This window comes from Poecilia reticulata, linkage group LG21 (genome assembly GCF_000633615.1).
Source record: "Poecilia reticulata strain Guanapo linkage group LG21, Guppy_female_1.0+MT, whole genome shotgun sequence".
NCBI lineage: Eukaryota > Metazoa > Chordata > Actinopteri > Cyprinodontiformes > Poeciliidae > Poecilia > Poecilia reticulata.
Window position 1 is genome coordinate 21,082,426 of NC_024351.1, and position 27,072 is coordinate 21,109,497.

At 38.0% G+C, this 27,072-nt stretch overlaps 2 protein-coding genes across 3 annotated transcripts; one reads left to right on the plus strand and one right to left on the minus strand.

The window, feature by feature from the left end:
* The first annotated feature begins 248 nt into the window (after positions 1 to 248).
* stmn4 (stathmin-like 4) lies at positions 249 to 10,007 on the plus strand. 2 transcript variants are annotated; one of them, XM_008398164.1, is made up of 6 exons: positions 257 to 373; positions 5,740 to 5,802; positions 5,999 to 6,094; positions 6,241 to 6,446; positions 7,222 to 7,413; positions 8,758 to 10,007. In XM_008398164.1, exons 2-6 carry the CDS (start codon positions 5,790 to 5,792, stop codon positions 8,815 to 8,817), a joined length of 567 nt encoding a protein of 188 aa, XP_008396386.1. In that variant the 5' UTR covers positions 257 to 373; positions 5,740 to 5,789; the 3' UTR covers positions 8,818 to 10,007. The 2 variants fall into 2 exon arrangements, with proteins under 2 accessions (XP_008396385.1, XP_008396386.1); XM_008398163.2 differs by lacking the exon at positions 8,758 to 10,007 and having other exon boundaries at positions 249 to 373; positions 7,222 to 7,619.
* Positions 10,008 to 17,588, minus strand: il17a/f3 (interleukin 17a/f3). Its single transcript, XM_008398162.2, has 4 exons — positions 17,239 to 17,588; positions 16,771 to 16,967; positions 14,644 to 14,787; positions 10,008 to 12,630 (listed from the first exon to the last, which is right to left on the minus strand). The coding sequence occupies exons 1-4, from the start codon at positions 17,242 to 17,244 to the stop codon at positions 12,507 to 12,509; spliced, it is 471 nt and encodes a 156-aa protein (XP_008396384.1). The 5' UTR covers positions 17,245 to 17,588; the 3' UTR covers positions 10,008 to 12,506.
* Positions 17,589 to 27,072: the final 9,484 nt, after the last annotated feature.

Below are 27,072 nucleotides of genomic sequence, written 5' to 3' on the forward strand. Positions count from 1 at the left end.
TCACATGCCTCCAAGCCCAGTCTCCTGCCGAGACACACACGCACCCACACTACCACCCCTCTGCTCAGTCCACACACACACACACACACACCCTCCTGCACCATGCAATAAAACACCCACCCTGCGGTACAACACAAAGAGCTGATGGCCCTCCCTCCGCCGACCTCCTCCGCTCTCCCATTGGCCGACAGGCCTGGATGCTGGCAGCGCCGCCGACCAATGAGGCGTCTCCAAGGTGATGTCATTTAGGCAGCGTTGATGCTGTTGCTGATGCTGTTGCCCGGCGCCTGCATCCACAGACCCAGACCAGGGGGGGTAACCACAGTCGTTCATCCACCTCCAGCAGCAAGATACCGCAGCCACAGGAAGGGGGGTAAGTCTGCACATCTGCACACATCTGGGGCCCAGTCTGGGGTTCTGATAGGGAAGCTGGATCGTTTGATCGAGGGTCCGCGTCTTTGAGAGTGGAGAGGCGTAAAGAGGTGATGGGGGTGGGGGGGGAGTCAGATTCATCGTGCGGGGGGAGTAGAGAAGGTAAGAAAGGCTAAGAACAGCACTGTAACCTTTGTCATTTATTATTGATCTTTCAAAAGGCAGCCTGTCCTTACAGAGAGGGGGATGGGAGAGGGGCGCATCGGCTGAAAGACTGGAAGAGACCATCAAAAGTTCCACTACTGTGTTCCCTGCAGAAATTCTTTACGAGAATCTTCATGCATCTAAAATACACTTATGGAAGCAAAAAAGTACCAAAGAACAATTTGATAAATGGCGTTTAATTTTATGAAGATGAATCCTATTGGATGTAGTTGAGATGTTCGATATTTATTTAGTTATTTTTCGGCCATTTTTAGCCCTTCCAGAGACAAGTCAAAAAAAAGAACAAACACACAATGCTGAAAGAAAAAAAACAAGACAAAACAGAAAGTACGGAAACTGATAAATTCTTAAATTCTTGCCAATGGCAAGAACACAAAGTGTAGACCGAAAAAGGTGTAGAGAGAAGTACAACCGAGTCATTCCTTCATTGTTAAAAAAAAAATTCAAACGCATCCTAATATTTCCTGCATATTTCTCTAAAACGTATCTCCAAAGAATTCCAGCAAAGTCTGTAGATAAACTGGCAAAAGAAATCATAATTGAACCTCGTTGGATTCGTTTAGCAAGTAATTTTTATACAATTTCTTCTACGTAGAGTAAAGAACACAGTTTGAACTCCTCATGCTGTTGGGTTTAAGACACGTGGACACTTCTCATAACAATGATGTTTAGTTCCAAAAAAAATTATTCTTTCTTGTTTGGAACTGTGTCCAGATTTGCATTAACTTGGACGTAAAAATAAAACAAATGGGAAAGAAAAGTTGATGTTTTTCAAAGCTGTAGGTTCAGGATTCAGGGGTGTGGCGTTGTCTTATAACTTTCCCTCAGTAGCTGTTACCATGATTTTTATCCAGGTATGTTGGGTCAGGCATGGGAATTTAATCAGATTATCTTATATTTTGAGCTAAAGATCATATTTTTCTATTTGGAAATGATAACAGCATAGTAAAAAGGGGAAACCCCGCCCATCTACAGCGGGCATCTCCTCCATTGTTTTTAATATTTAATGAAATGGGGCGTGTTGAACTTTAACTTGTCACATTTTGGTTTAGTTTTTATTTGTATTCATCTTTTAGCAGACATTTTCAGAGTGAATTCCTGCCTTCCTCCATTGTGTGCCTTTTAGAAGCTGCTCTCTTCCTCTGTGTCATGGGCGACACACAGAGCGCCTTGACTCCAGCAGGAAGCAGTGCATTGATCTGCAACCTGGGTGGTTTCACAGGATCAGATGCCATTGTGTGTTCATTTTGTGTGTGTGTGTGTGTGCGTGTGTGTGTGTGCATTCCAACAGTGCAGCAAAGCTCCACGTTAACTGCCTGATCAGTATGTGTGTACAGGGCTGGTCTTGTGTGTGTGTGTCTGTCCCACTGGGAGCCATGACAGGCGGGTCATGTAAGGGTGTGCCATGCAGCATGTTTGCTCTCCTCCTTGGTGGTCTTTCTACTACATATGTCCTTCTGCAAAACTATTTTTTAAGGCCAAGGCAATTTATCTTCTTTTGCTGAAATAGTGGATGCAGAATAAGTTAGCTAGCCTAGCTAATTAACAGAGGTAATGGAACAGCTAACAGAGCTAAGCCTTTAAAGATAAGGCCAACAGAACCAACTACTATGTTAGCTCTGTTACTTGGGTAAGCTAACAGAGCCAAGCTAACTGAGCAGCTAGGACATTAGCTAAAAATGCTCAAGCAACACAGTTTCAGTCAGAATTTATGAAGATTTTCCACAATGTTGTATGATTTTGTCTTTCGAAAGCTGTGCAGAAACTTATTTGGGGGTTTGACTACAATGGAACCCGTCGCAACAAAACCGTCAGCAGCACCAACTTCTTTTTAAGATTGTTAATAACGGATCTTTTGTGTGTTGCACATTCAATGGTGAGCCCAATTTAAATTTTCATTTCAATTTACTTCAATTCAAATAAAATTTAATTTTGTGCATCCTATGATCCCAAAAATKATTCATATCAAGACATTACATTCAAGTGTGACCACTCCTTGTAATGTGAACCTTAGATGATCAAACGTGGTTGTTAGAAAACCATGAAATAGCCCCTTAATTTAGCGCCATTCAAAAACATCTTCATGAATGCTAACTTTAGCATCATTTTCAGCAAACAGTCAGCTAGCGAGCATATTCTCAGTGCTTACAAAGCGTCTGACTGTATTCAGTCTTCTACTGAAAACTGAAATGGCTGCCAGATTATTGGTTTATAAGTTGTGGAGGCTCCTTGATTATTTTCGGGGAGCACTTATGATACTCCTACACCCACAAGCAGCAGAAACTATTAAGACTGTGGACAAAGCTACCAGGGCTATCATTTTTAATTTTTTTTTCAGCTTTGAAATGCAATAGTCAAACGGGCTGAATTTTAAACTTTTTATTTTCAATGAACCAATAAAAAACCAGGCTAATCGTGTTAAAAATAGCATGAAACCTTAACTCATAACTCTGTTAAAACAATAATGGATAAGTGGCTTAAAACTGGGTCACTCAAAAGAAAAACTGAAGATACCATTAAAAAGAAAAAGAAGCCATGACTTACATGATCGGAGGAAGCCAAATCTGGGTAAGGGTTGCTCACAACCATTCAATTCTTTTGAACGTCAATTTCAAGTTAGATGGTCCGTGAGTATTTGTTAAATGGGTTAAGTTTGAGAAACACTGCTCTAACACTTTACCATGTGTTTCATTAAGCCCCATAAAATAACTAGTGCAACTCAACCACAGTATTGTCAGTGAAATGTGATTTACTGGAGCAAATTATTCTCCTAATTAAACCAACTTTAGTGGAACAGTTGGGTTTGTGGCAGGCACTGCCTGTAGTGGGTGTTTGATTAAAAAAAGCCCATATTGGTTGATTAAATCTGTTGTTTTCTGTGTTGAGAGTAATTCTGCTGCATCACGCATAATAAAAAAAAAAGCTTGTACAGAAATTATATTAGCTCTAAGAATTCAAGATCATTTCTTTATTTTGTCTGTTTACATGAGAAAGGAGAAGCTGTGCAGGACATGACTAGATTTTCCATTTTTATCAAGTAAGATTTTTAACTAACAATACATTTCTTTTGCTGAAGTATTTAAAAAGAAGTGAGAGAAACAAACTTTAAAGAGACAGATTTATATTTTCTTTCAGATTGTACAACAGTGGATGGCACCATCTGACATTTCTAACGACAAAGTAATAGCAGGTGGTTATGAAATCTGATCGGGTAATTTGATGCTCTGCTGCCTCTTTGTCTTTCTACACACATTTCTGTCCTATTTATGAAAACTATGAAGAATTGAACAGAATTAAATTTTGGCTTCCCAGGGAAGTAATCATGCCACACTGCAGCTTCAAGGTACTTTTCAGGCAGATGGTAAAACAGTTTGGTGGCACACTTTGTTATTCATCCCATCCTCTTACTTATACTTATTTGCATCTTCAGATCTACAGCTTCATCTGCTGCTTGTCTCGTGCCTGTGATTCATTGATTCAGGACACAGCAGGGTGGGGAGAGAACATGTCCCTCTAGCCCCTGGAAATATGTTTAACCTGCTGTTAGTTTAATAGGATGTTGGGACTTTACTGTGAAGCCTGATAAGCATGGAAAGTCCAATGCTGGATCAAGGGAAAGCAACAACAAGCTATATGAGAACACAATCTCACTGGCTAAAACAAGCACATTTTAACTTCTAAAACTTTCCTAATTACCAATTAATCTCTAATTACCAAAAAAACTCTGAATTTGTTGTTAAGTTTACACCAAGACTGTTCAGTGAAACCCTCTTGTATCAGCTTTCAGTCCCTGCATTGTCTTCCAAGCAAATGTAGCCTAGTTCAAAGTTCTTCTCAATATGGTTGGTTAAATGGGTTATATGGTGCTCAACCTGAAAAGGATTAGAAATGGCTTTGTAACCTTTTCCAGACAGATACATGTGAGAAGCTATGTTTCCACTGACAATATGATTTCGTAATTAGACATTTTGAAAATAAATTTGCTTAATGGAAACACGGCAACTTTGAAAAAACACGTTTTTCAATAAAATGTTTGGTGTTAGGGTGAGGTTTGTTTTTTTTTAGCTGTCTTGAAATCGGTCTATTTCATAAAATTGCAATGGTTATACTTTTCTTCACATCACACAAGTCACATGATCAACAACAAGATGTTACTACTGTAGCAAACTACAAAGAAAATGTAGTTTGCTACAGGAAGTAGTTGGAGGATGATGACAAGGTGTTTTTTAATGACTTATTGTGTGAACAAACTTACTCACCTGTGATTTTAATTGTGTTTCTTACTTAATGGAAACACAGCAATTGTGAAATTGTTTATTTTTTCAAAATTAGAGGAATACTGACAAAGTTTAGTGCACATTTGAAATGGAAAGACAGCTACAACCTTGTTTCTCATTAGGCCTTGAATTTTTTAAGGCGGGGCATGATGATTGTAGCCTACCACAAGCTGACAGATAAGTTCTACTTAAGTCATTTCACTATGTGATGCATTCGGCAGTAATCCGCTGTAGGTGTGGCTAGAGAAATTGTGTTCAGCTTTACAAAAGGTCTGGTTATTCCCAATAAATTCATAATTTAACATAGCTGATTATTGTGTTTTCACATAGGACCATCTTTTGAAAACTGCTTTAAATATTTACTCAGGTTCTCTTTGAATAATATTAAAATCAGTTTGATGATCTGAAGCACAAAAACAAGACAGCATAGAAATGTCAGAAAGGTCTAATTGGTTGACCTAGGTCGTCACCAACTTGAAGTTTCTGCCTCGTCTTTTGTAAGATACGTAGCTCTCCATTTGCAAGAAAAATGTGCAAAGTTACAATCCAAGAACAACAGATGAACTGCCTAATCTGAACACAGGAAGCTAACCTGTCTGTGATCCCAGCCTCACTTCCTCTACCATTGGACGCCTAATGCCTGCAGGTCAGTTTGGCAAGACTAAGATAAAGGGAAAGTATATGACCGACAGAGACAAAACCTAAAGCTGCACAACAGCACTAGGACAATGCGGAGCTTTGAAGGGACTGCTCTGTTGTTTAATCCTGTCCTCTCTCGTTGTGTCTCAGATTCATTGCGTGACCTTTTGAGGTTGCCTCATTAAAGCCTCCCCGTGTCTCTGTGTCTGCATGTGTCCCCTGGCAGAGTGAGACGGAGCTTTGGTTTCCCCGGAGAGTTACATCCGCAGTGACAAGATGACTCTGGCAGGTAAATGCAGACGCAGCAGAAACTCATTTCACCTCACCGCTCCCTCACACGCTCGTCCTGCCTATCGGAGGTACGCCGGTCAGTGGCAGTGACTAATCGCTGTCGCCGCAACGCAGGCCCGCATCATCACTTCTTTAAATGCTTGCTCATGATCCAGTTTAAGTAAACCGGTCTTTGTGTGTATCTGTGTCCTCAGCCTATAAAGAGAAGGTCAAAGAGCTCCCCCTGGTGTCTCTGTTCTGCTCCTGCCTGAACCCACAGACTGCAGAGAACTCCCCTTACAAAGCAGAAGGTACAAACCGTTTATTCTATGGTAATCTTAAAAAAAGTAAATCCAGGAAAAATGTCCTTCTTACATAGCGCTACGATGATCATATCTTGCAAGAAATGTCACTATTTGATCAATTATTCTAACACAATGTCATCAAACGGCAAAAGATGCGGTGGACCTGGGCTGGTGCGTCATGAAAGACGTGGAGGTGATCGAGCTGAACAAGCGGACATCGGGCCAGGCCTTTGAGGTCATCCTCAAGCCACCGTCCTTTGATGGCCTGCCTGAACTCAACACCTCCATGCCGCAGCGCCGCGACCCTTCCCTGGAGGAAATTCAAAAGAAGCTGGAGGCTGCTGAGGAGAGACGAAAGGTGAGGGGCAGAAAGGGAATGGCGCCATGGCCGCCTCTGACCGATCTGGGCCAGCACTCCTTAGGGTTTGAGGTGCGGTCTGTGTCCAGTTCATATGTAACCTGCAGGCAGCAGAGTGTATAGTTTTTCCATTCCACTTGGCTTTTTAAATCTTATGGCTCATGTGGCCATAATATTTAAAAAGGGGAGAAAAAGAATTTTAAATTGATAGTAAAAATCTATTTAAATGTTAATGAAGTCTGTAATTCTCAACAATTAAAATTTGCCACTAGGCCTGCAACAACAACTAATTTTACTGGACAATATATAGTTCCATAAATTATTGCGATAAACAATAATGTTGTTTTGAAACAATCTTCAAGTGATATGGGATAATAATGCAAGATTGCTCTCTCAAAGACTAATAAAGTGTAATTTTTAAACACACACAAAAAAGTATCCAGTAGAATAAATACATATAAATAAAACTTCCAGACAAGATTCAAATAATTTGACAAAAATGCAAGAAAGTTGATTCAGGAAAATTACCATCTGGTTACCACCTTCCTATTAGTTAAACATTTAAAGGGCCCATTCATGGTTTTTAAAGATTCTAGACTCAAGATACCTGGGGTGGGGTGACAAGAAAGAGGGACATAGAAGTACAAAAACAACCATGCAATGAAACAAACACGATGGAAGAGACATTTTTGTCCATCGACAGAATGATTCGGTTTGTAGAAACAACAAACAAGTATAATGGAAAATTACTGTGAAGTCCTCTGTCTCCCTCTAGTGCCAGGAAGCTGAGCTACTGAAGCACTTGGCAGAGAAGAGGGAACACGAGCGTGAGGTGATCCAGAAGGCCTTCGAGGAGAACAACAACTTCATCAAGAACGCCAAGGAGAAGCTGGAGCAGAAGATGGAGGCCAACAAGGAAAACAGGGAGGCCCTGTTGGCGGCCATGCTTGAGAGGCTGCAGGAGAAGGTAGGACCCAGCAGGCCACGGTCTGACCAAATGTATGTACTTCCAAGCAGAGACGAATCCCAAAATGGAAATCTGTATTTCATTTCTGTCTACATTTTTTCCCCATGAAACAAAGAATCGAATCCGAAGAAATGTGAAACGTTTTTGATAAAAGCAAGAGGGAAATGAGATCACAGCAGGGTCTAATGTTTTTCCACCAAGAGTTTTGAATATTTTTGGAAAGCCTGCAGCCTGTTGTGGAATTCTGCATGCTCTTTGAAGCTTCATCCAGAGTCATTTGGCTTCACACATTTTCTGCTGGTTGTTCTAACACAGTTGATGCTCTGACTAATCTGAGTTTCCGTTGAAAAAGCAATATTTGCCAAATTCATGTTGCTTTTCAGCACAAGGTTCAAATTGACTTTAGTTTTGCCTGAACACTAATTCTGAAAGAAACTTTTCTTAAAAAAATAAATAAATAAATCTGTCTAGCTTCTGGATTTAATTCTGGACTTCCAGTGTATCACACGGCAAATGTTTGACTTGGAAAAAAAAAAGCTCTCACTCTTTCAGTCTGCTTGCTAAATTATACATGTATGTATGAGAAAAAGATGAACATTAAGGAAATGCCAAAGTTTACGTCAGTAACTGGTTTACCACTTGTTAATCAAAACAAACCTCTCAACTCCCACAAGCATGTGGTTTATTTAGAGCAGTGGGAAAGTATTGAGTTGCTCTAAATGACTAAGCGGTGATCACAGATCAACGCTGTTACTCAAAATCTGAACTTTTCCATTTTTATATCTTTAGCCATGTGGCATCTGACAAGCAGCATTTGAAATGAATAATAACTCCTACACTGCATTTAATCATGTTTAATTTTAAATACAGTTACTGTGTGCTGTTCAGTGATACAAATCACATTTGTTTATGGGACTGGTGTCCTAAAGAAGCATATTTTAAATGGGTAAGAGTATAATTTGTGTTTGTGGGGCTTAGATTTTTCTGTATGAGCAGTGCTGTTTTAGATTTGAGAGGAAAAATACTAGAGCAAGACACACTGAATCAGAAATGAATGCTGATAATGTCTTAAAATGTAAATGCAACCCTAGAGCAGACTTCCCATTACTTTTAAAAATCATTCAGAGGCATGGATCTATAATCATCAATTTTGGATGAGGGAAAAAAAATAGTGTAGTTTTTTTTGTTCCTCAGGTGAATTTAATGTCCATTTCTATCCTCACAGCTGTTACTGTTGAAGGAAGCTGTGCTTCCACTGTGGTCCAAGTCATTACTGCAAATGATTTCATGAATGGTAATGACTTGTTTGTTTTCCCTCATTTGGTGTCTGTCTTTTTCCGACAGGATAAGCACGCAGAGGAAGTCAGGAAGAACAAGGAGATGAAGGAGGAGGCGTGCCGATAGATCCGACAGAGTCGAGAAGAGAGACACGAAAGGGAACAAAAGCAGCGCAAAAAAAAGAGAAAAAAAGGACTTAACAGTGACTTGAATGAGCTTTTAAGAAAGGCTTTTAAATTTGATGTGTGCTGTAAGACTTATGCTGTACAAAGTTTAGCCAATGCTTGATGTAGATTTATCTCGTTCTTTCTCTAAGGGAAACCGGAGGGGGGTAGGCTGGGTGGGTGGTTAGGTGACGCCATTAACACCGACAAGTATTCAACAGCTATGATTTCTTCTTTGTTGCAGAATGAAGCAAAATCTAATTGCAGCTCTTTCTTCTTCGTAGTTTCTGTCAGAAAAGAGAAAATAAACTCGCCTGAGTTTATTTTCTCTCATTACCGTATGTTGCTTTTGCAGCCACACAAACAGAAAGATGAATTCTCTCCAACGATTCTACAACTTTGAAACACGGAGCTGTAATTTGAATCGTTAGCTCTGTAAACATGAGGAGTGCATTGACGTTCTACAAACTCGCCTTGGAAAAACAAAACAAAACAAAACAAAAAAAATCCCTGGAGTCTTGCTCCAACACAACAAATAGAAATCCAAAAGCTGTTTATGGTTAAGACTCACCAAAAAGTATGACATTTCTTTTTTTTCTTCCAATGTTGTTTGTGAAATAGGGCGTGAAAAAAAAGCTTAATAAGTTGAGGGTTCATCTGCCATTACCAGGCTCTGTGAAACGTTTGTGTAGTGTAGCATCACATTCATTTAGGTCTCTTCAACTTAGATCACTGATTGCACTCTTTTTTTTCCATTAAGCACAACTCAAAAGCACACATGCATACCAGAGTTCTCATATACAGTGAAGCTGAAAAGACAAAGGAAAAGGCAAAGCAGTGATTAACCTCAGTTCACAATTTGTTACGATTCCACAGGTTAAATGGCGAGGTCAGTCTGCTTGTCTCTGTGCTCTGGTTGTTTCCTTTTCATTTTGAAGAAAATGAAACTGAAATAAAATGAACCCGAACAACTGAGTCATACTGACTTTATCCTGGCTTGACTTAAAATGTCTAAATGTTTGTACTGTAAATGGGGAGGAAACTTTGGGGAGGCTTTGGACTTGCTGTAACCTTGTGTTGATGTGTATCTGAAAGGAGGGTCTGGTTGTATTCATTTGGCATGATTAGTAAAGGAAGAAAAGCTTACATAAATTCATAGTTTGGTCTCTTTATTTTCTGGATGATTAGCTCCAATCTATCAGAACTGAAGCCCAAAATATAATTTTTCATGGATTATTACAAGAAACATGAACTTACATCAAACATGAGGAGAATTTACAATCCATCATCAATTTGTGGATTTCCTTAAATTAAGTATATGTGGTGAACTTGTCCTTTCACACAGGCAACAATTTTCAGCAAGGATTAAAATGTAGCTGTACTGTGGTTTAAAACAATATATGTGTTATAACAAACAGAATTAAAAAATATATCAAAATAAACATTCATAAAATAATAACCATATTTATGCTACAATTTGGCAGAAGAGCACAATGTCATACTATCCCAAAAGAGTACAATATAGAACACAACAATAAAAACATATTCCTACGATTAGGCATAAGGAAAAAAGGCAATTACTTGTTTAATTTTTTTACTGGCCATTTACTGCGCGCTATCAGGGAACATAAAATGCATTTTAAACATAAAATATTGTCATAATGTCATAGTGGCTCTAAAATCTGGCTTTGGCTGTTGAAAATTAGTCAAGTTCTGTACAAGCTGAATTCTAAGGTATTAGCAAAAGGTGAAAACATCAACTAAACAAGAAAAATCTTCCCTAAAAAAAGTTGTATCATGTTCCACGACATTCCACATTCACAACAACTGGCTTTGGGAAATGTGAACTTGAAAACATGTAAACATATCCAGTCAGAGAAAAATAAAGTAATAACAGAAAAGAAAGGTGATAAAATATGGAATCTTCAAAAAGCATCTTTTTAACTGCAATCACATTTGTTGTGAGGAGGATATCTATATAAACTATCCGTTCCAAACCTGATGCATGAAACTTCTTCATAAAACCCTACTTAAACAAATTTAAATAACCACTTAAAACTCATTTTGTTTACAATTTGCTTCTCAATGATGTACAAAGATGCACGGCTGTAAATGTATAGCAATCTGGCATTTCCCTTCTACAACACATAACTAATCTCCTGCGAAGCAAAGCTGCTAAAGATTCTTTCAACATATTGGAAACTTGCGGAATGAGCATCACTTACTTCAGACACCGTATTGTGCAGATATTTGACAGTACAAAGGAGTTTACACATCTTATTTATGTTATTCTCAAGTTATAAAAAAATGACCTAATCTCTTGCCACACTGTGCAGAGGCTTTGTCTGCACTTAAGAGGATTCCCTCACCTCAGCATGCCAAATGTTTTAACTGGCTCCAACAGCAGGGATCTGTTATTAGGTTATTAGCTAAATTAATTCAGCTAATAATAGTTTTGATCATGTGGGGGCACTCAGACTGTGAATAGAGCTGTGAGATTCAGCTTAGGTGTTTGTTAAAAATGTAAAAAGACAAAAAAACATACTGACAGCAATGTCATGGCAAAAGAAACAGCGTATCTGCCCTGACAGAGCAGTACCCTGTAAATTTTAAACCCTTTGTTCCAATAAAAACAGGAGAGCATCATAAGTGGCACAGATGAAAAAGAACTTCAGCAATTTTTGCTTCTTTTCTTAATGACGAAATTATAGATTAATCGACATACATGGCAGGATAAAGCAACACAGTGAAAGTAGCTAGCAGTTAGGTTTTAAAAAACATTTATTGGCTGCATTTAGGCACCAGATACACTGGCAAATTGATTGAATAAAGGTGATTTGCTTACAATACATTAAATAAAATAGCTAATTCAATTATCTCGGCCTAAAGTGTTATGCAGAAGGACTACCTGATGAGATATTAAGGACACCATAACAAGTCACAGTTATTAAAAATACTTTTTAATAACTACTTTTTATATCTACAGTCAACTATGCAGTTGAAATCAGATATCTACATGCATTTTTTTTCCCTTACTGTTTGATATTAAAACTTAGATTAGCTGACTTGTAATTGGAAAAGTTAAAAATGAAAAAAAAAAAGACTTTTTGTTTTAGGGTTGCTAGGATCATGCCAGAAGAATGAAAATTAGACTCTTTTGGAGATTTTTTTTTGTTTTACTTTCTTTGATGTCTTTTATTTACAGTCATTAAGACTAATGTCTTTAAATTATTTTTACAAAGCCTTCAAAAGGTTCACTTAAATCTTATGTATTCTAAGGCAACATGTCCAACACACTGCTTCGCTGTGTGACATTTAAAGAAATTGATCAACACATCTAAAAAAAAAAAAACAGCTGTGAAAATCTATCAGTCTGGTTCTTCCTTCAGTACAATTTCTGCTCAAATAATTATATTTGCACATAAAGTGTGTGAATCCAAAAATCATGTCATCTTCTTCTGGCATTAAGCAAATAGAAAAAAATATATGCAGTTCAAACTGTCTATAAAATAAAAGAGTTTAGTCTAATTGACTAAATAGTCATTTTTTATGCAACATATGTAAATATCTATTGTCAACTGTACAATTTTTAAAATGCATAGACATTGACATGAATGATATGTGTAACCAGTGCTTTTGTTGGATGTCTTGTTATTCTTGTGGTATCACAGTGGGTCTCACACAGGTACAGCCAACTGTGATCTCCTCAGTCCCCAGCATGAAGATGTACTTATTCTTCTTCTTCCCTTTTTTGTTGTTCTTTTTCTTTAGGGTTCTGTAGGGGGATATAAAACAATGCTGGTTAGTTTGATCATTCTGAACATGGGCTGAATGGTGGTGAGGGCCAGCGCTGTTAAAATCAGCAACAACGTCCCGGGTTCAAATCTCACCTCTTGGGTTCTGCTGATGAGGAATTTGCATGTTCTTCCTCTGCATTTGGCTTCCTCTAGATCAGTGTTTCTCAAACTTTTTCAGGCTGTAGACCACTTAACCCATTGAACAAAAACTCACACACCATCTAACCTTAAATTGCCCCCCAATGACACATCTTAATACATACAACCTGAAATGAAAATATTAGTCTCTTAACTCACTTATTGTTCTTGATCCTAATGAGAATGGTATCACTGTTTTGTAAATGTGATTGGTCATGATGAAAAAGGGAAAAAGGTCACATTTAAAAAATTAAGTCTGCAGCATTTTTGAGTTATTTACAGAATCTGAAACTGTGGATTTTAAGTTGTCCAATTATGTTGAACACGTGGAAATTAAAAAGGAAGTCTTGTGTGCATTAATAACATTTTAAGGTTATTTGTAATTTGGAATAATAATAAAAGACAAATAGAGTTCAGTTGCTTTGTCTCAATATGGGTAGGAATGCAAACTTGTGTGTGTGGATGTCCTCTTATTGTTGTGTAAAGTCAGGTTGTTATATTTAAGGTTATGTAGTGTGTAAACAAAGTTTTAAGTAGGATCTCTGTTGAGTGGCTCAGAAGATTTTTTGACACATTCAGTCTGTCTCTACAGCAAGTGGAAAATGGTGTCCCTGTAGTTCATAACTGCGAAAGTTTGGGAAAAACTGTCCTGATAGTTCACCATTACCAGTATAAGTGCGTGTGTGCATGCGTGTGTGTGCATGTGTAGGTGTCTTTTCTGTGCGTATCTCTAGGTGCCATTCCACTCGCAAGTCGTGCGCTAACAGTTTTATGTCCCATTCAGTTCTACCCCCACTTTTCCATGCTACGCTGTGTTCCTCACCGTTGTAGGTGGAACGTGAGCGTGCAGCAGCTGTGTTCAACTCCCTGCTGATGTTTTCAGCAGCACTCAGTAATGGAGAACCTCAATGTTATGGTTCTGATGGACTCAAATAAACCCAGATATTTCATTTTGTCTTATAGAAATTCATTGTTGGCTCAAGCACAATAATAAATTCTCAGATCAACTGATTATTTCCCTATACATTACATTCTGGCACTTTTTTTTAAATGTGCAATGTTTTAGATTTTTGAATTTAGATAATGCAGTCAAAAGATGTAAACCAACACCCACACCTGAACTTTTTGTTAAATCCAAAGGAAAAACATAAATTCACATCTCGAGCTAATAGTATGTAGCTTCAGTGTTTCACACTGCAGTTCTGTCAGAACGCTGACCACGTCTTCACCATTTCTCTCAAAAATATTTTGATGAAAATAGATAATATTTTAAAAACCCACCAACTTTGTTTCTGTAATGAGATTACCCATAATGCAGACTTTTTGATGCATTTTAGATTCATATCATGCAATGCGATTAAATAGGTCTGTTTCTCATCAAAATTTTACCCAGAGGCAACAAAACCCGCAAAAATGCAGCGGTTTCACAGCTACTCTTAACACAAAGCCCGGTATGCATAAAAGCATTTCCCAGAAGTATAAATGGATTTACACTCCCCAAAAAACAAATTCATATTCAAAGATATGCATACCAGTAGTAGTATTGGTACCATTTTAACAGCATGTGTCCACTGTAAGGTGGCTACGATGGCTAGGGTGCCATTTTGAAATCATAGCATCTGATGCTGTTAGCTTTTTTAAGTATTTATTCTTCACAGATGATCTCAGCTATTTTTCTTCCACCCTTCTTCAACTGGAAATGTGTTAAATACTGTTATTCCTCTGAATTACATTCTTAACTTTCTAACATTGTTTTTTATGGCTGCACTGCACACAAACAGATCTGTGACCTATAAATGAAACTGGAGGCAAAAGAGTGAAATGGAGCTTTGCTTCCCACTGCAGAGGCTCACCTGTACAGAACCAGGACTTGATATTTGATGGGTTTGGCCTCCAGAGATGCATCCTCCCCTCTACCCTGGAGGTTCAGACAGCCAGATGTGCTGCAGTTGGCCTGCAAGATCTTCTGGGGTAAACGGGAAGAGTTGTAAGTATCTCTAGAGGGAAAGAGATTCAAAAATCAATAAGTTCAGAGGAAAACTGTTTATCTGTTCATCAGTTTTCCTGCATGCAGCAACTAGTCAGCAAAATGGCGACCGAAAAAGTTGGAAGTCTGTAAAACGATAATTGAATAAAATTTTTAGAAAGTCATATCTTCTGTTAAGTATTCATTACCTTATCGGTGTCACAATACAATGCTTTGGTTAATTTTTAGGTGTAGGATTCAAAAGTATGAAAAGACTAAAACTACTACTATAACTAGTAAAAACTAAACTAAAGCTAAACAATATTTAAGTAAAAATAACTAATAAAATCTAGCGAACACACTCTAAAACCTAACCAAAACTAAGTAAATTAGATAAACAAAAAGTCACAATGAAATAAAACTAAGCTATGATGAAAAACCCAAAACTATTATAACCCTCTAGAGGAGTCTCAAACATTCACAAATCTTAGCTATTTGTGGACGGCTGTTGTCTGTAACACAGTACTGCGGATTCATTGTAGTCCATTAAAACATGAGATTAGAAAAACTAAATCGTTTGACAATAGAAAACAGTGTCTGTTTGGAAACTACCAGGGCAGCAGTACATGCACTAGCAGTTTACAAAAAATGTCCGTTAAGCAGCCCAAAATTATACCAGCTAAATAAGTGAATGTACGCTTGCTTTGTACAAATATCATAAAACTGTGGTATTGTTTTTAGTCAAGTTTATCCAATAGTTAGAATCTCATACCAACCAATGCTGGTCATTTTGCCGCTTCACCATTTTGGCAACTTTGGTTTTTGGACCTGAATTATTTCAATTACGAAATGCTACCGTGTTCCACCGAAGAATCGTAACAGCCAAGGCGAGAAGGACGATTCATAGACGTTTTGACAACTGACAGCTGAAAGTAAATTTCTATCTTTTACTCATAGGATATTATAAGGAAATGTGGTTTCCTGACTGGTGGACGTAGAAAATCATAAATGTGTTCAGAGAGTATAAAATTACATGAAATTAAATGAGACTGTTTTCACTGACTATCCTCATAGTTGGTGAGAAGACCAAATTCCAGCACAATGCTTTAAATATATTAGTAAACATTGATGCTTATATACAAAAAAAGGTAGACGAAAGGGACAAGATGGCAGAGCATATGTAAAAATCTGGCAAAGAGGTGAATTTACCAGGAACTCATGTCAATTTATATCTAGTCGTGCACTAAAAAACAACTACTAAATAGTTTCTCCATATGATTCAGGGAGAACATTCCATGATATAAATATCTGATTGAGAAACAAGCCAAGCAGCCTATTAAAGCTCAGATGTGGCAAAACCACAAAGTTGTTTCTTTTCCCAATCCTTTTTTATGTGTCAACAATGATCGTCACATAAAGGGCAGGATTAAAATTCCTCTTGACTGTGGTTGGGGTGTCTTTTTTGTAGTATAAAAACCCCAGAAAAGATCTAAAACACATTAAAAACACGTTCTTGTGTCACCACGCAGGAAGATGTTAAATGGGATCTAAAATTAAACCTTCATTTAGTCATTTTGGAGGTTTTGAGTCATTGCAACAACAAAAAATAGCTCATACAAATTAGTCCCAAACTTTTAAAACTTATTGAATTTCAGAAATAAATGCTGACTTCTTGAAGAAAGAAATGACATCTAAAACTATCTAGAATCTTCTTTTTAATAGTTATGACTATCAGCTCATATTTACTCCCTTCTCTTTCTTCAACCTTCACAGTCTATAGAAAAATATAGCTATTTTCACTGGAAAAGAATTTGAGCCATGCAGTGGGTAGTCAGCCAGATGTGGACCCTCTTCTCAGCCGAAATGCATTCATGCTGGACTCAGCCCCAGGCGACCGGCACATCATTGGTTCCAGATTTCAGATGTTTTAACTCAAGAATTCAGTCTCGAGTTAAAAGCGTGTCAACACGGGGATCTGAAAAGCAATGCAGCGGCATGTGTGGCGTTTCCTCACATGTACGTCCACGGCGACAAAGACAAGTTGGCGATGTTTGACGCAGAGCTGTGTGAGAGGTAGGATTTCACAGAGGAATCCAGGGCCAGTTGCATCGTTTTGCCCCTCGGTCTGAGCTCCTGCACCGAGATGATCTGTGTTTTGCTGGCGACGGGAATCACCGAGACAAAACCCAGCAGCAGAAAAACTCTTGTCAACTGAAGAAGTAAAACACGAGAAAGTCGGAATAAGGGCTTTTTCTAAGTGTTGTACATCAAAAACATCTGTACAGCTTCTGGCTGCTTTTAAACTCTGATTATGTTGATTTGAGTGGATTAAAAATGAACATCTAATGTAACAAACTGCTAAACCTAAACAAAACACTGTTGCAGAATTATTATATTATGTCACATAACCCTTAAATCACCCTGTGATAAAATCTCCTGGTGATTGATGAGAGATGAAGATAAGAAAACTACTCTGACTCACCAGCATTATGACTGAGTCCTCTCAAATGTTTCAGCTTCAACTGCGGCGCTCCTGTGCTGTCCCGTGTTTGATCTCAGTCAGTGTTTTTATGCAGGCAGGCGGTGTCGGGGTGTGTACCGCCAACTTGTGCAGCGAAGCGCATTTCCGTCATGCCTTAATAGATTTTTGAAGAGGCTTGACTTTTTGTTATTCTTTTTTTTTTGGTTTGTTTCTTTTCGTCCACATTCAAGTGTTTCCCTTTTCACACACAAAAAAAGTTCCCCTGCAGAAAACCTCAAAGGCAACACCGCCATGAGTCTAGCAAAAAGTGTGAAAATGTTTCTTCACCTACAGACCTCCATTCTCTTCTTTCAAAAGTTCACTTCCTGTTAGTTGCATAAGAAACCCCCCCTTTTTTTTGCAGAAAGGCTTTTTTGTATACATAAAAACATAAATGGAACTGTTTGCAACTGTTTACCCATTTCCTTAAACACGGTGCAACTAAAATGCTACTTTTTCCAGCTATCGACATCCTTAAAATGATCTTGGACACAATTTTGGTCCATCTCAACATTGACTTCTTAATTTTTTATTTTTTATTTAAGTAACTGACTAAATCGTTTACTAGTTTACCCTTATAGCAACCCCTACACACTGCCAACGCAGCCTAAACAATGTAGGTCAAGGAAATGCTGACAGAGCTTCTTGTAATAAATCAGCATAACTCCAAAGGCAAACAAAGTGATAACATCTCTTCATCTCACGCCTCTCGTATGAGTAAGGACCCGAAAAACTGGAGCAGCGCTTGTTCTGGACAAAAGAGAGAGAGAAAGAGACCCGTTTGTCAGAGACAGGCAGTCTAGCACCTGTAGCTACAGATAAACGAAGTGTTCAAAGGAAATGAGGTGAACGCACAGTAATGTTGAAACAGGTGAAAGAGTCGGGTTTGCTTCTTAGCAAAGCTCCAGATTAGCGACGCTCCATAACCGGCCACTCAATCTGCAACAATAGTGGACAGATTTTATATTCTAATTGGATACGTTTGTACTTACCGTTTGTTTTATAATACCTTACGTAGGTTTTGAAGTTGTTTTTCACATTTAGTCATTTTACAGCCATTTTTATTAAGGTCTTAGGTCAAAACAGAGAAACGCAGAATTTTAATGAAGAAGGAAAAATACATGCTTCAAAATCTTAGTTGAAGCTACAAGACCTCAGTAATACAAATCGTATATATATATATATATATATATATATATATATATATATATATACACACACACTCACAAAACCTTGTGTCTGTAAAGAGCTTTTTTCTTTTTTTTTTTACTTTCTACAGATTTTCCATCTGGCCTGTCTGGCTTTTACTAGGTCATAAAATGCTTCCAGTCATTTTATTGCAGCGCTGTCTGAACTGTTTGGGACGGTTCTCCAGATAGTGCGTGAATCCCAATCCCAGTTTCTTTTGCATCCACTAACAGGTTTTCGCCACAAGAATTTAGAAAAGCAGTGAAGGAAGTGATAAACGACTTGCCCACTGCTTCTCCTAAAATGAGCTGTCCCGTTTGTTAACTTGTTTTTTCACTACAGTAAAAATATGTAGAAATAAAAAATAAATAATTAAGAACATAGTTCAAATACAAACACATAGAAGAAAAGTAGTAAACATACATAAAATGACACAAATACAAAGCATAATCCAAACAGAGCATAGTAATGTTTGAAATATGGAAATCAGACCCCAGATTGTTTGTTGGTGGGGAATATCAGCCTTTTTGGCTGCATCAGTTTTTATATAAATATATAATTAGAGTAACACTGAAATTAAAAATATTTCATAAGTTGCAAAGATCTGCCAAGGATTGTTTGGTCATCTATTTCTCATTACTGCAAAATTCTTACAAAATCAACTTTAAGGGAGCAAAAAGCTCATAACTCTTCGTTTTGTCCCATATTTCTCAGTTCTCCTCCCAAAGTGCACCTCCTCCATTGCAAACCGTTCCCAGTGCTCTGTCCCGCCAAGCCAACCAGGTGTGGTTTTTGGACATGTTTCAGCAAATCTATTTCCCAAATTGAACAAAAATTGAAAATCATTTACAAACCTTTACTTTTCCATCAGATTTAATGACTGGCTGCAAGTGATTAAATAGTCCCAGACATCTAAAGAAGAAACAAAAAGATGGCAATGGTGAGAAGCGAGAGCTGTGCTGGTGTAAAATGCCAATACAAGGAATGAGTAATTTGACACAATAAAATGACAGCAAGATAAATATCTAATTGGGGTCAAAATCTATTTTTGCACTGCGATTCAAACATGGATGATTAAAACACAGAGTGCCGTGGCCCTTTCTTTGCATGAAACAACCCTTTTACTGAAACAACAAACTCCCACACACAACTATAACGTCAAAACAAAGTAATGGAATAACAAGCAAGGAAGACAGTTTCAACTTGAGATGCATGAACAGCTGTTGCCAAGGCACCTCATGTCACCACGAATATGCATTTTCTGTTGGTAGCATGTTGGGTTTCACTGCTCTGGCCCAAAGAAGAGCAGTGAAGGAAAGTAATACAAGTCCAAATTGAAATGGATTTAATACAATATATGAGTGGAAATGGTAAGAAGTATTTAGTTTTAGTAACAGGTGAAAAGAGAGATCATGCAAATAGGTCAGTTGTTTGTTAGTTTGAAATTATGTTCTACTTTCTGAGCCGTTGTACTGATGTCTACAGTGAAGCCTATATGTTGTAAATGGCTTGTATTTATATAGCGCTTTCTCAAGTTCATTCACTCCAACGCATTCCAAGATACAGTTAATTTGCTACTTGTTTCTGAGATTTTGCTTCTTCAGTCTGGACCCAAACCTTTTGACCACAGGTGAGGGTGGGAACAAGATGGATTGGTAATCTGAGGGTAGGTTTTTGGTTCAGCTTTCCTTGAGAAACCCCCACACTACTGCTGATTAAGCTCCAATCCATTTATCCACCACCAGGTCCATCCTGCTCATTTTTTCCTCTTTACGTAACCTGGTAAAACCCCATAGAGATCCAGATCTCATTTTCAATAATCCATACTCTTCTTCCTTTCAGGTATTGTTCTGGTCCTCCATGTGACACTGTAAAAGCAGGTCAACTACAACAACTCAACAATGTCCAGAGTCTTTGAAGACTTGATACAAGCTTCCATTCTGTTTAATGATTACCACCATTAGGACCTACCTACGCTCTGTGGGTGATATGTAGCCCTCAGAACCCTTTTTTCCAGCTCACTACTTAATTTCGAATAAATAACTGGAACAATTGGAGCTTGGGGTGAAGGAAGAGCAGTGAAGATCCATAAAGGTTATTTCCGCGATAAAAGAGCTAGTAAAGCATGTCTCACAGGTTCATTGATGCCAGTATGACTGACCAAGTTTCAGAGTTAGATCAAATCAATTAAAAGGGAGTCTGCCATCGCAATGGAGGAAAACAGAAAAGTGGACGCGTTGTTCAAGAAAATATTTTTCAGTGAGAAAGATAACATCCCGCTTTGTCGGAAATTTGATGCACAGTTATCAGAGTTTGACGACAGAGGCAACATTAGAAGTGCAGTTTGTATGGTGAGTGAATTAATAGGTAGAAGCTTTGTTTAAAGGTGGAGTTTGTGAAAATATACATAATTTCTGCAGCAGAGCTATTGACTTCTGACCAAGGCGAATTTGAGAACATCAGTTCATCCATAATATCATCTGCAGACATGTTCACCAAATGATGTACAAAAACAATTAAAGACGACGCAAGAGATTTCAATACGTTTTTTCTTGCCTGTGATATGACTAATACCACACAGCTAGTTGTTTTTGTGCATGCGGCCACAACAGACTTTGAGTCTGCTAGCTAGCTATGAAATCACCAAATAAGATCTGTTCCATCACATTCTCCCGGACAAATTTGAACTGTCATTTGAGAAGCTGAGTGGCCTCGCTACGGATGGAGCACCAAAAGGGATTGACTGATTAAAATTAAAAATAAAATTAGCTGCCATCTGGATTTTTTTTTTCTAGTTATATGCCACTGTCTTGTGCATCAAGATAATCTGCTTGCTCATGTTTGAGGATGAGCGAGACGATGACAGCTATTGTTTCTATTGTAAAGTTTATCAAAAGCAGATGGATAAAAAGCCTTTAATTCAGAAAGCTGCTCTTCAAACTAGTCATAGTATAACAGACCCAAAGAATATACCACCACATACTTATGCTGATGTCTCATGTGTGGTTGTTTTGTTTTGACCTTATGTCAGCTGATAATATGGAGAACAATGAATATTTTTCAGTCCAGCAGTTTATGCAGAAATAAACCACACATTATTCTTCAGAGGCAGACATCCTCTAAAATCTATTCTGGAGCCAAACTCTCGGAGAAACAGACCTTAATACTATAAGACCTGATCATGATCATGTAAATCATCCAATATCTCTTTGTTACTCACCAGCAATAAAGACACAAACCGATATTTAATCTACTTTGTCTTATAAAAGCTTATGAATGGTGAATTATTTTAAATTGAAAACTTATGTGCTTTATAAATTATTACATTGCTTTGAAATTAGCTATATTAATTTCAATGATTTATGCATTTCCAGTTTTATTTAAACTACAAATGATTACAAATCATTTATTTTTTGGACTGTGGACTTTTGGCCTGGAACACTTTCAGAGAGAGGAACTGATTCTCCGCCTCTGCACTGTGTGTCTTCTGCCACCTAGTGGTTGGCAAGATGTAGGCTTCTATGAGAACACTGCGCACTACATCGTGGGTATTGAATAACATGAAGGAAAATGTTTCATAATTATTTAATTTGACAAATACACTTTTGGATTTAATGATATAACTGAAATATTAGCAAAGTGAGACATATCTAGAAATATCACAAAACTGCTGAGTTACTGAAAGTTCTCAATTTCTTTCAACAAGTTCCTTCTAATCAGTAAAATACAAAAAAAGTAATTATCTCCAAATGTATAAAGTTTATTCTGTGTTCTGCTTTGTCGTTTTGCACACAGCATGTTAAATTAGAAACGTACTATGATCTCAGCTGATGACACACTGTGATAAATCATAGAAATAAACCAGACTTTTTAAAAACAGCATGTTTAAATCTTAGTGAAGCAAGTGAGTTATGGATTCCAGACATCAGACAAATGTACATAAAGTTGGACATGGAGCAAACACGGGTTGTTTGCAGAAATGAAACGTGTCCAGCTAATCTCTGGTTGCCCTTAACATCCAAGTTGACTATGTGGTAAAGAAATCTAAGGGAAATCAGTTCCTTCTGGTGAATTTGAGAAGTTCAGCCAGAATCTTCTCCCTCTGCTGACTCCTGGCCTCTACAACTGAAACGTAATCCATCAAGCATGTCAGTCATCTCTAAGGTCAGAAAAACAAAAGAAACACTTCAGTGCCTCTACTTCCTCTCAGGCACCTCACTTATACCGCCTGAGTTTCTCAGGCCAATACCAACAAACAGAGCGGGCTCATTTCCAGGCCCTGTTCGACTATGTGGCTTCCAACTCACAAAACCACAAGAGAAAGTCAAAGTTAGACATTGAAAGCTTTCTGAACGAGCTTCAGTTCCTTACATCTGAAATTCTTGTCATATTTCTTAAAAGCCTATAATATGAAGCAGACAGTCTGTGAAAATATAGATCTCCTCCACCTCCTTCCAGTGTTCTATTGCCGTCTACAAAAATGTACCACTTAAGTCAAAAACAACCAATCAGACCTAGCAGGAGGGTTTTAGCGCTGTCAATAAAGCTCATGTATGCACTGCTCAGTCTGCTAATGGCAGAGAAACAACTTATCATTCTAGAAAAACTGTTTATTTTCCATCAACGGTGGCTATGCTAACTAGTCTTAGCATTCACAGCAGGCTATGCTATCAAGAAGTTGTAGCATAGCAGAGAGCAAAGGAGAGAAGAGCATAGAAGCATGACTGACAGCACCGAGATTATTCTACTGGCCCTGATTGGTTGTTTTATAGTAAGCACTGAGAGAAGACAGAAGAGCTAAAAAAAATGTCACAGATTATCTGTCTCATACCACACTGTCAATTTTAATAAACATGTAAAAATATTTTTGATTAAAGTTACAAATTGCAGCTTTAAACGGCAGGTGGAAAAAAAAATCTTAAAACCCTGAGAATCTGGCAAAAAATCTGCTGAAGACTAACTAACCTTGAGCAACAGGAGGAAACAATCAAACTCTGAAGGATCAAGTTGCAGAACTCAGAGCACAAATTAAAAATGAGCAACACTGCAGCCTGAAGTGACCCAATTCCGACTTTTTTTTTTTTACGTAATGCAACCTGTGTCCGGTCTTTTCATGGCAGTGTGAACAGCACAACCGGGAAGAAAAACAACAACCATGACAGACTATATGAGGAGAAAGTTGTTAATATGTTGCTCCGGCCGGACAACAACTTCAAATATGTAAACTAAGCTCTACCGTTAGCCTCCATGGTTACTTCCGCAAACACTGAGCACTTCTTTTTATGGCGGTTGTCAGAACACTTGGAATGCTGACACTATTGCGCCCTCTACTGCGCATGCGGGACACTTTCAGGTAGTTTGCCGGTTCCCGCTGCAGAACGCATACAGGTCACATTTACTGGCAGTGTGAACGGCCCCGCCAAAAAAATTGGAATTGCCAAAAAATCGGAATTGAGTCATGTCAGGCTGCAGTGTGAATAAAGGTTCCTCACGAAAAGAGCAATTGTGTCCATGCAAACTGACGACTCCAACAAAACAACGGAGGCAAACGGGGCTCCACAAAAACAGAGGCGTTAGAGGCCCCCACCATGATCAAACGAGACAGAGGCCTCAATGCAAACCCTGGCGACTACAAAAATGTAGGCCGCCGTCCAAATGTAAGATTGCATGCAAATAGAAGACATTCCTGTAACAGAAGCCAGTAGGCAAAAACACAGCTTCAAGCAATTAGAAATATTTGATCACAAACTGAGATTTCTTTTGTTTGTTTTGTTTGTTTTTTGGCTCTAGTGGCCTTTATTTGATAGTTAATTGACAGCAAAGTGGGTAATGAGAGAAGGGGGAAGACATGCAGCAAAGGTCATCAAGGCTGGGAACCAAACCTGCAACAGCTGCATCGAGGACTGAGGCCTCCATATGTGGGTTGTGCTGAACCCCTGCGCCACCACAGCACACCCATCACAAACTGAGTTTAACAAATCAATTGTTCCGTTGTGTTTCTGTTGCAGTTACCACAGTGATTTTCAAAGTGGGGGCTTCACCCCGACAGGAGGACAAAAGACACATACTGATGTTTTTGCAAATAAACATGATGCGTAGTCCTCTAGTATTGCAATAGGTCATGCTTCTCGGATACAAAATCGGCATTTCTATGAGGGCAGGGCAAATCCAGCTTCGATTTTATTTCATTTGTTTTTACACTGATTTGTGTCAAATGTGGGTGTCGAGCTCGAGGCCTGTTTCATATTTACTAAAAGCACAGAGATCATTTTAAGCAGAAGCGATTATTCGTCACATCTTCAGCTTGATCAAAGTCATGAGAGCACACTGAAAGTCTCGGCGTACAACTCAGACATGTTTGCAGTGATTGCTGTGAACCACTTCAACCAAAGATGTCAATCTGACCAAAGTTCACCAGATAAGATTCATAGCAGCCTACTTAATAAATCCAAATAAGAGCATAAAAGAAATCCACAAACCCGCTTTGCAACATGTGCGGAAGCCTACGTTGTTAAAGGATCGTCCTCCCACGCAGAGTGAGACCTGGATCTGATGGGGGTTTCAATCACTTCTTGTAAACAGGCTTCTTAAGGCAGGAAGACGTTCAACCGTGCGATGCTTGTTCCAGGAAACGGCAGAGTTTCCCTGAACTATTGGCCATCTTTTTCGATCACCAAATCCACAAGGAAATTTGATTCAAAGTCAATTGTGAAAAATTTTCTATAGCATTTTTCATTTATCATTACAATAAATTCCAATTAATGTTAAAAAAATATAAGATTTTCACCATTTTCTCCACCACCTTTTTCCAGGAGAACCTGAATGGATAAAAGTGAATTCAAAAATATGATTACATAAAGTCTCTATATGCAGTTTAGTGACATAAATCACACTTTTTAAGGTATGTTCAAATACAAAAGTTTTTGAACATATGTTCAAAAACTTGAACATACTTTTTGAGATTACAGGTTTTGAACCAGTTTAAACCTGAAAACCAGAAATCTGAGAGAAATTACAAGGTTACTAAACACCTGAGGAGTTATGTCAAACATTTAAAAATTAATTAGTACAATTCAAAATTTAACAAAGTTGGTGAAGTTGGGCTTTTTTTTTGTGAAAACATGGTAATGATTAAATCTAACAAGTTTTCAGACCGAATACAATTAAATTCAAAATTGCTTTTTTATCCCAAAGGAAAATGAACCATCATAACTCATACCATCCAGGTATCTGAATACTTGTAATCTGAAAAAGACTGATTGAAGATGGCCATCACAAAGACCACATGACCAAACATCATATCGGCCAAACATTAACATTAGAACATAACCAAAAATACAACGGGAGTATCATCATTATTAATTTACAAAAAAAAAAAAAATCTTTTTTTTTTGTAAAAAAAAAAAAGATTAGCATTAGCATAATGCTAATGTTGTCCAGAGCAACATTAGCATTATGCTAATAAGAGCAACAAAACCCATCTACAGCAGTTTTTGAACAGAACAAGTAAACAACTTTAAAAAAGCAGAGCAGTATGATTGCTAAAATAACACAATAAGCAGCATGCAGGAGAAGCTGTAGCTTACCGGCCATCTGTGAAATACTCTGCATTGTCATTCAACTGGAGAATTTCATCTAAGCTTTCCTTTGTCAGCTTTTTCACCACAGCAATCCAAAGTTTCAAAGAATTTTATATCCTGGCCATTTCCTTCCTGTCTAATTCCACTCGAAAAGAATTTCCCTTCACCACAGTCTGGGTTCTCTCCCCACGACAAGGATTGTCTCCGGTCAATTTTAGACCTGGCCAATCAGCGAACAGAAAGACAAGAAGCGAAAAATTACTTCGATTTTCTGTTTTAGACTTGTAGTCTGGCTGTTTCAACAATGGCAGTAGAGCATTTTAAACGAAATCATCCAGTCTTTGCTGTCTAGGCTTACAAATATCGAATGGCCCCCTCTTTGCACTTCTCCCTTTGTAGTTAACGATTGTTTACATCGGAAGCTATTTCCAGTAAGCTATTTAGCGTCAAACTGGAGCATTACAGACATAAGTGTAAGGTTTAAAGCAGGGGTCCCCAAACTTTTTCCTGAGGGCCACATAACTTTTCCCTTCTCTGGTGGGGGCCGGAGTCAGTTTGTAACAGAAAAAGTGTGAAGATTGCAGGAATGTCTAAATGTAAAAATTTATCATTTTCCAGAAAGCACAATCAAATAACATACTCTGGGTTCTTGAMAGAAAAAATCCAGGAAATAACACTATTTATTAAATAAATACCGTATTTTCCGGACTATAAGCCGCAGATATCTCTGCCACTCCAGGTTTTCCACAGTAATGCAGCAGCAGCAGAGGGGGGCGGACACAAAACATTTGAGTCATAACATGTCAATTGAATATCACATTTATTACGGTTGAAAAAGAAAAGTTGCCAAGTTTAGATTTAACTTAACTGATTACAGTAGTTTCCAAACAGTAACTGTAACAGTAAAAGTGTTGATCCTTCGTGTCCTAGCATGTGCTAAATAAAAATGGGTGCTTCCTCCTTCTTCTTCTTTACATTTCAACCATTATTGTTGCACTACTGCCATCTATTGGATCCTAATATCTAT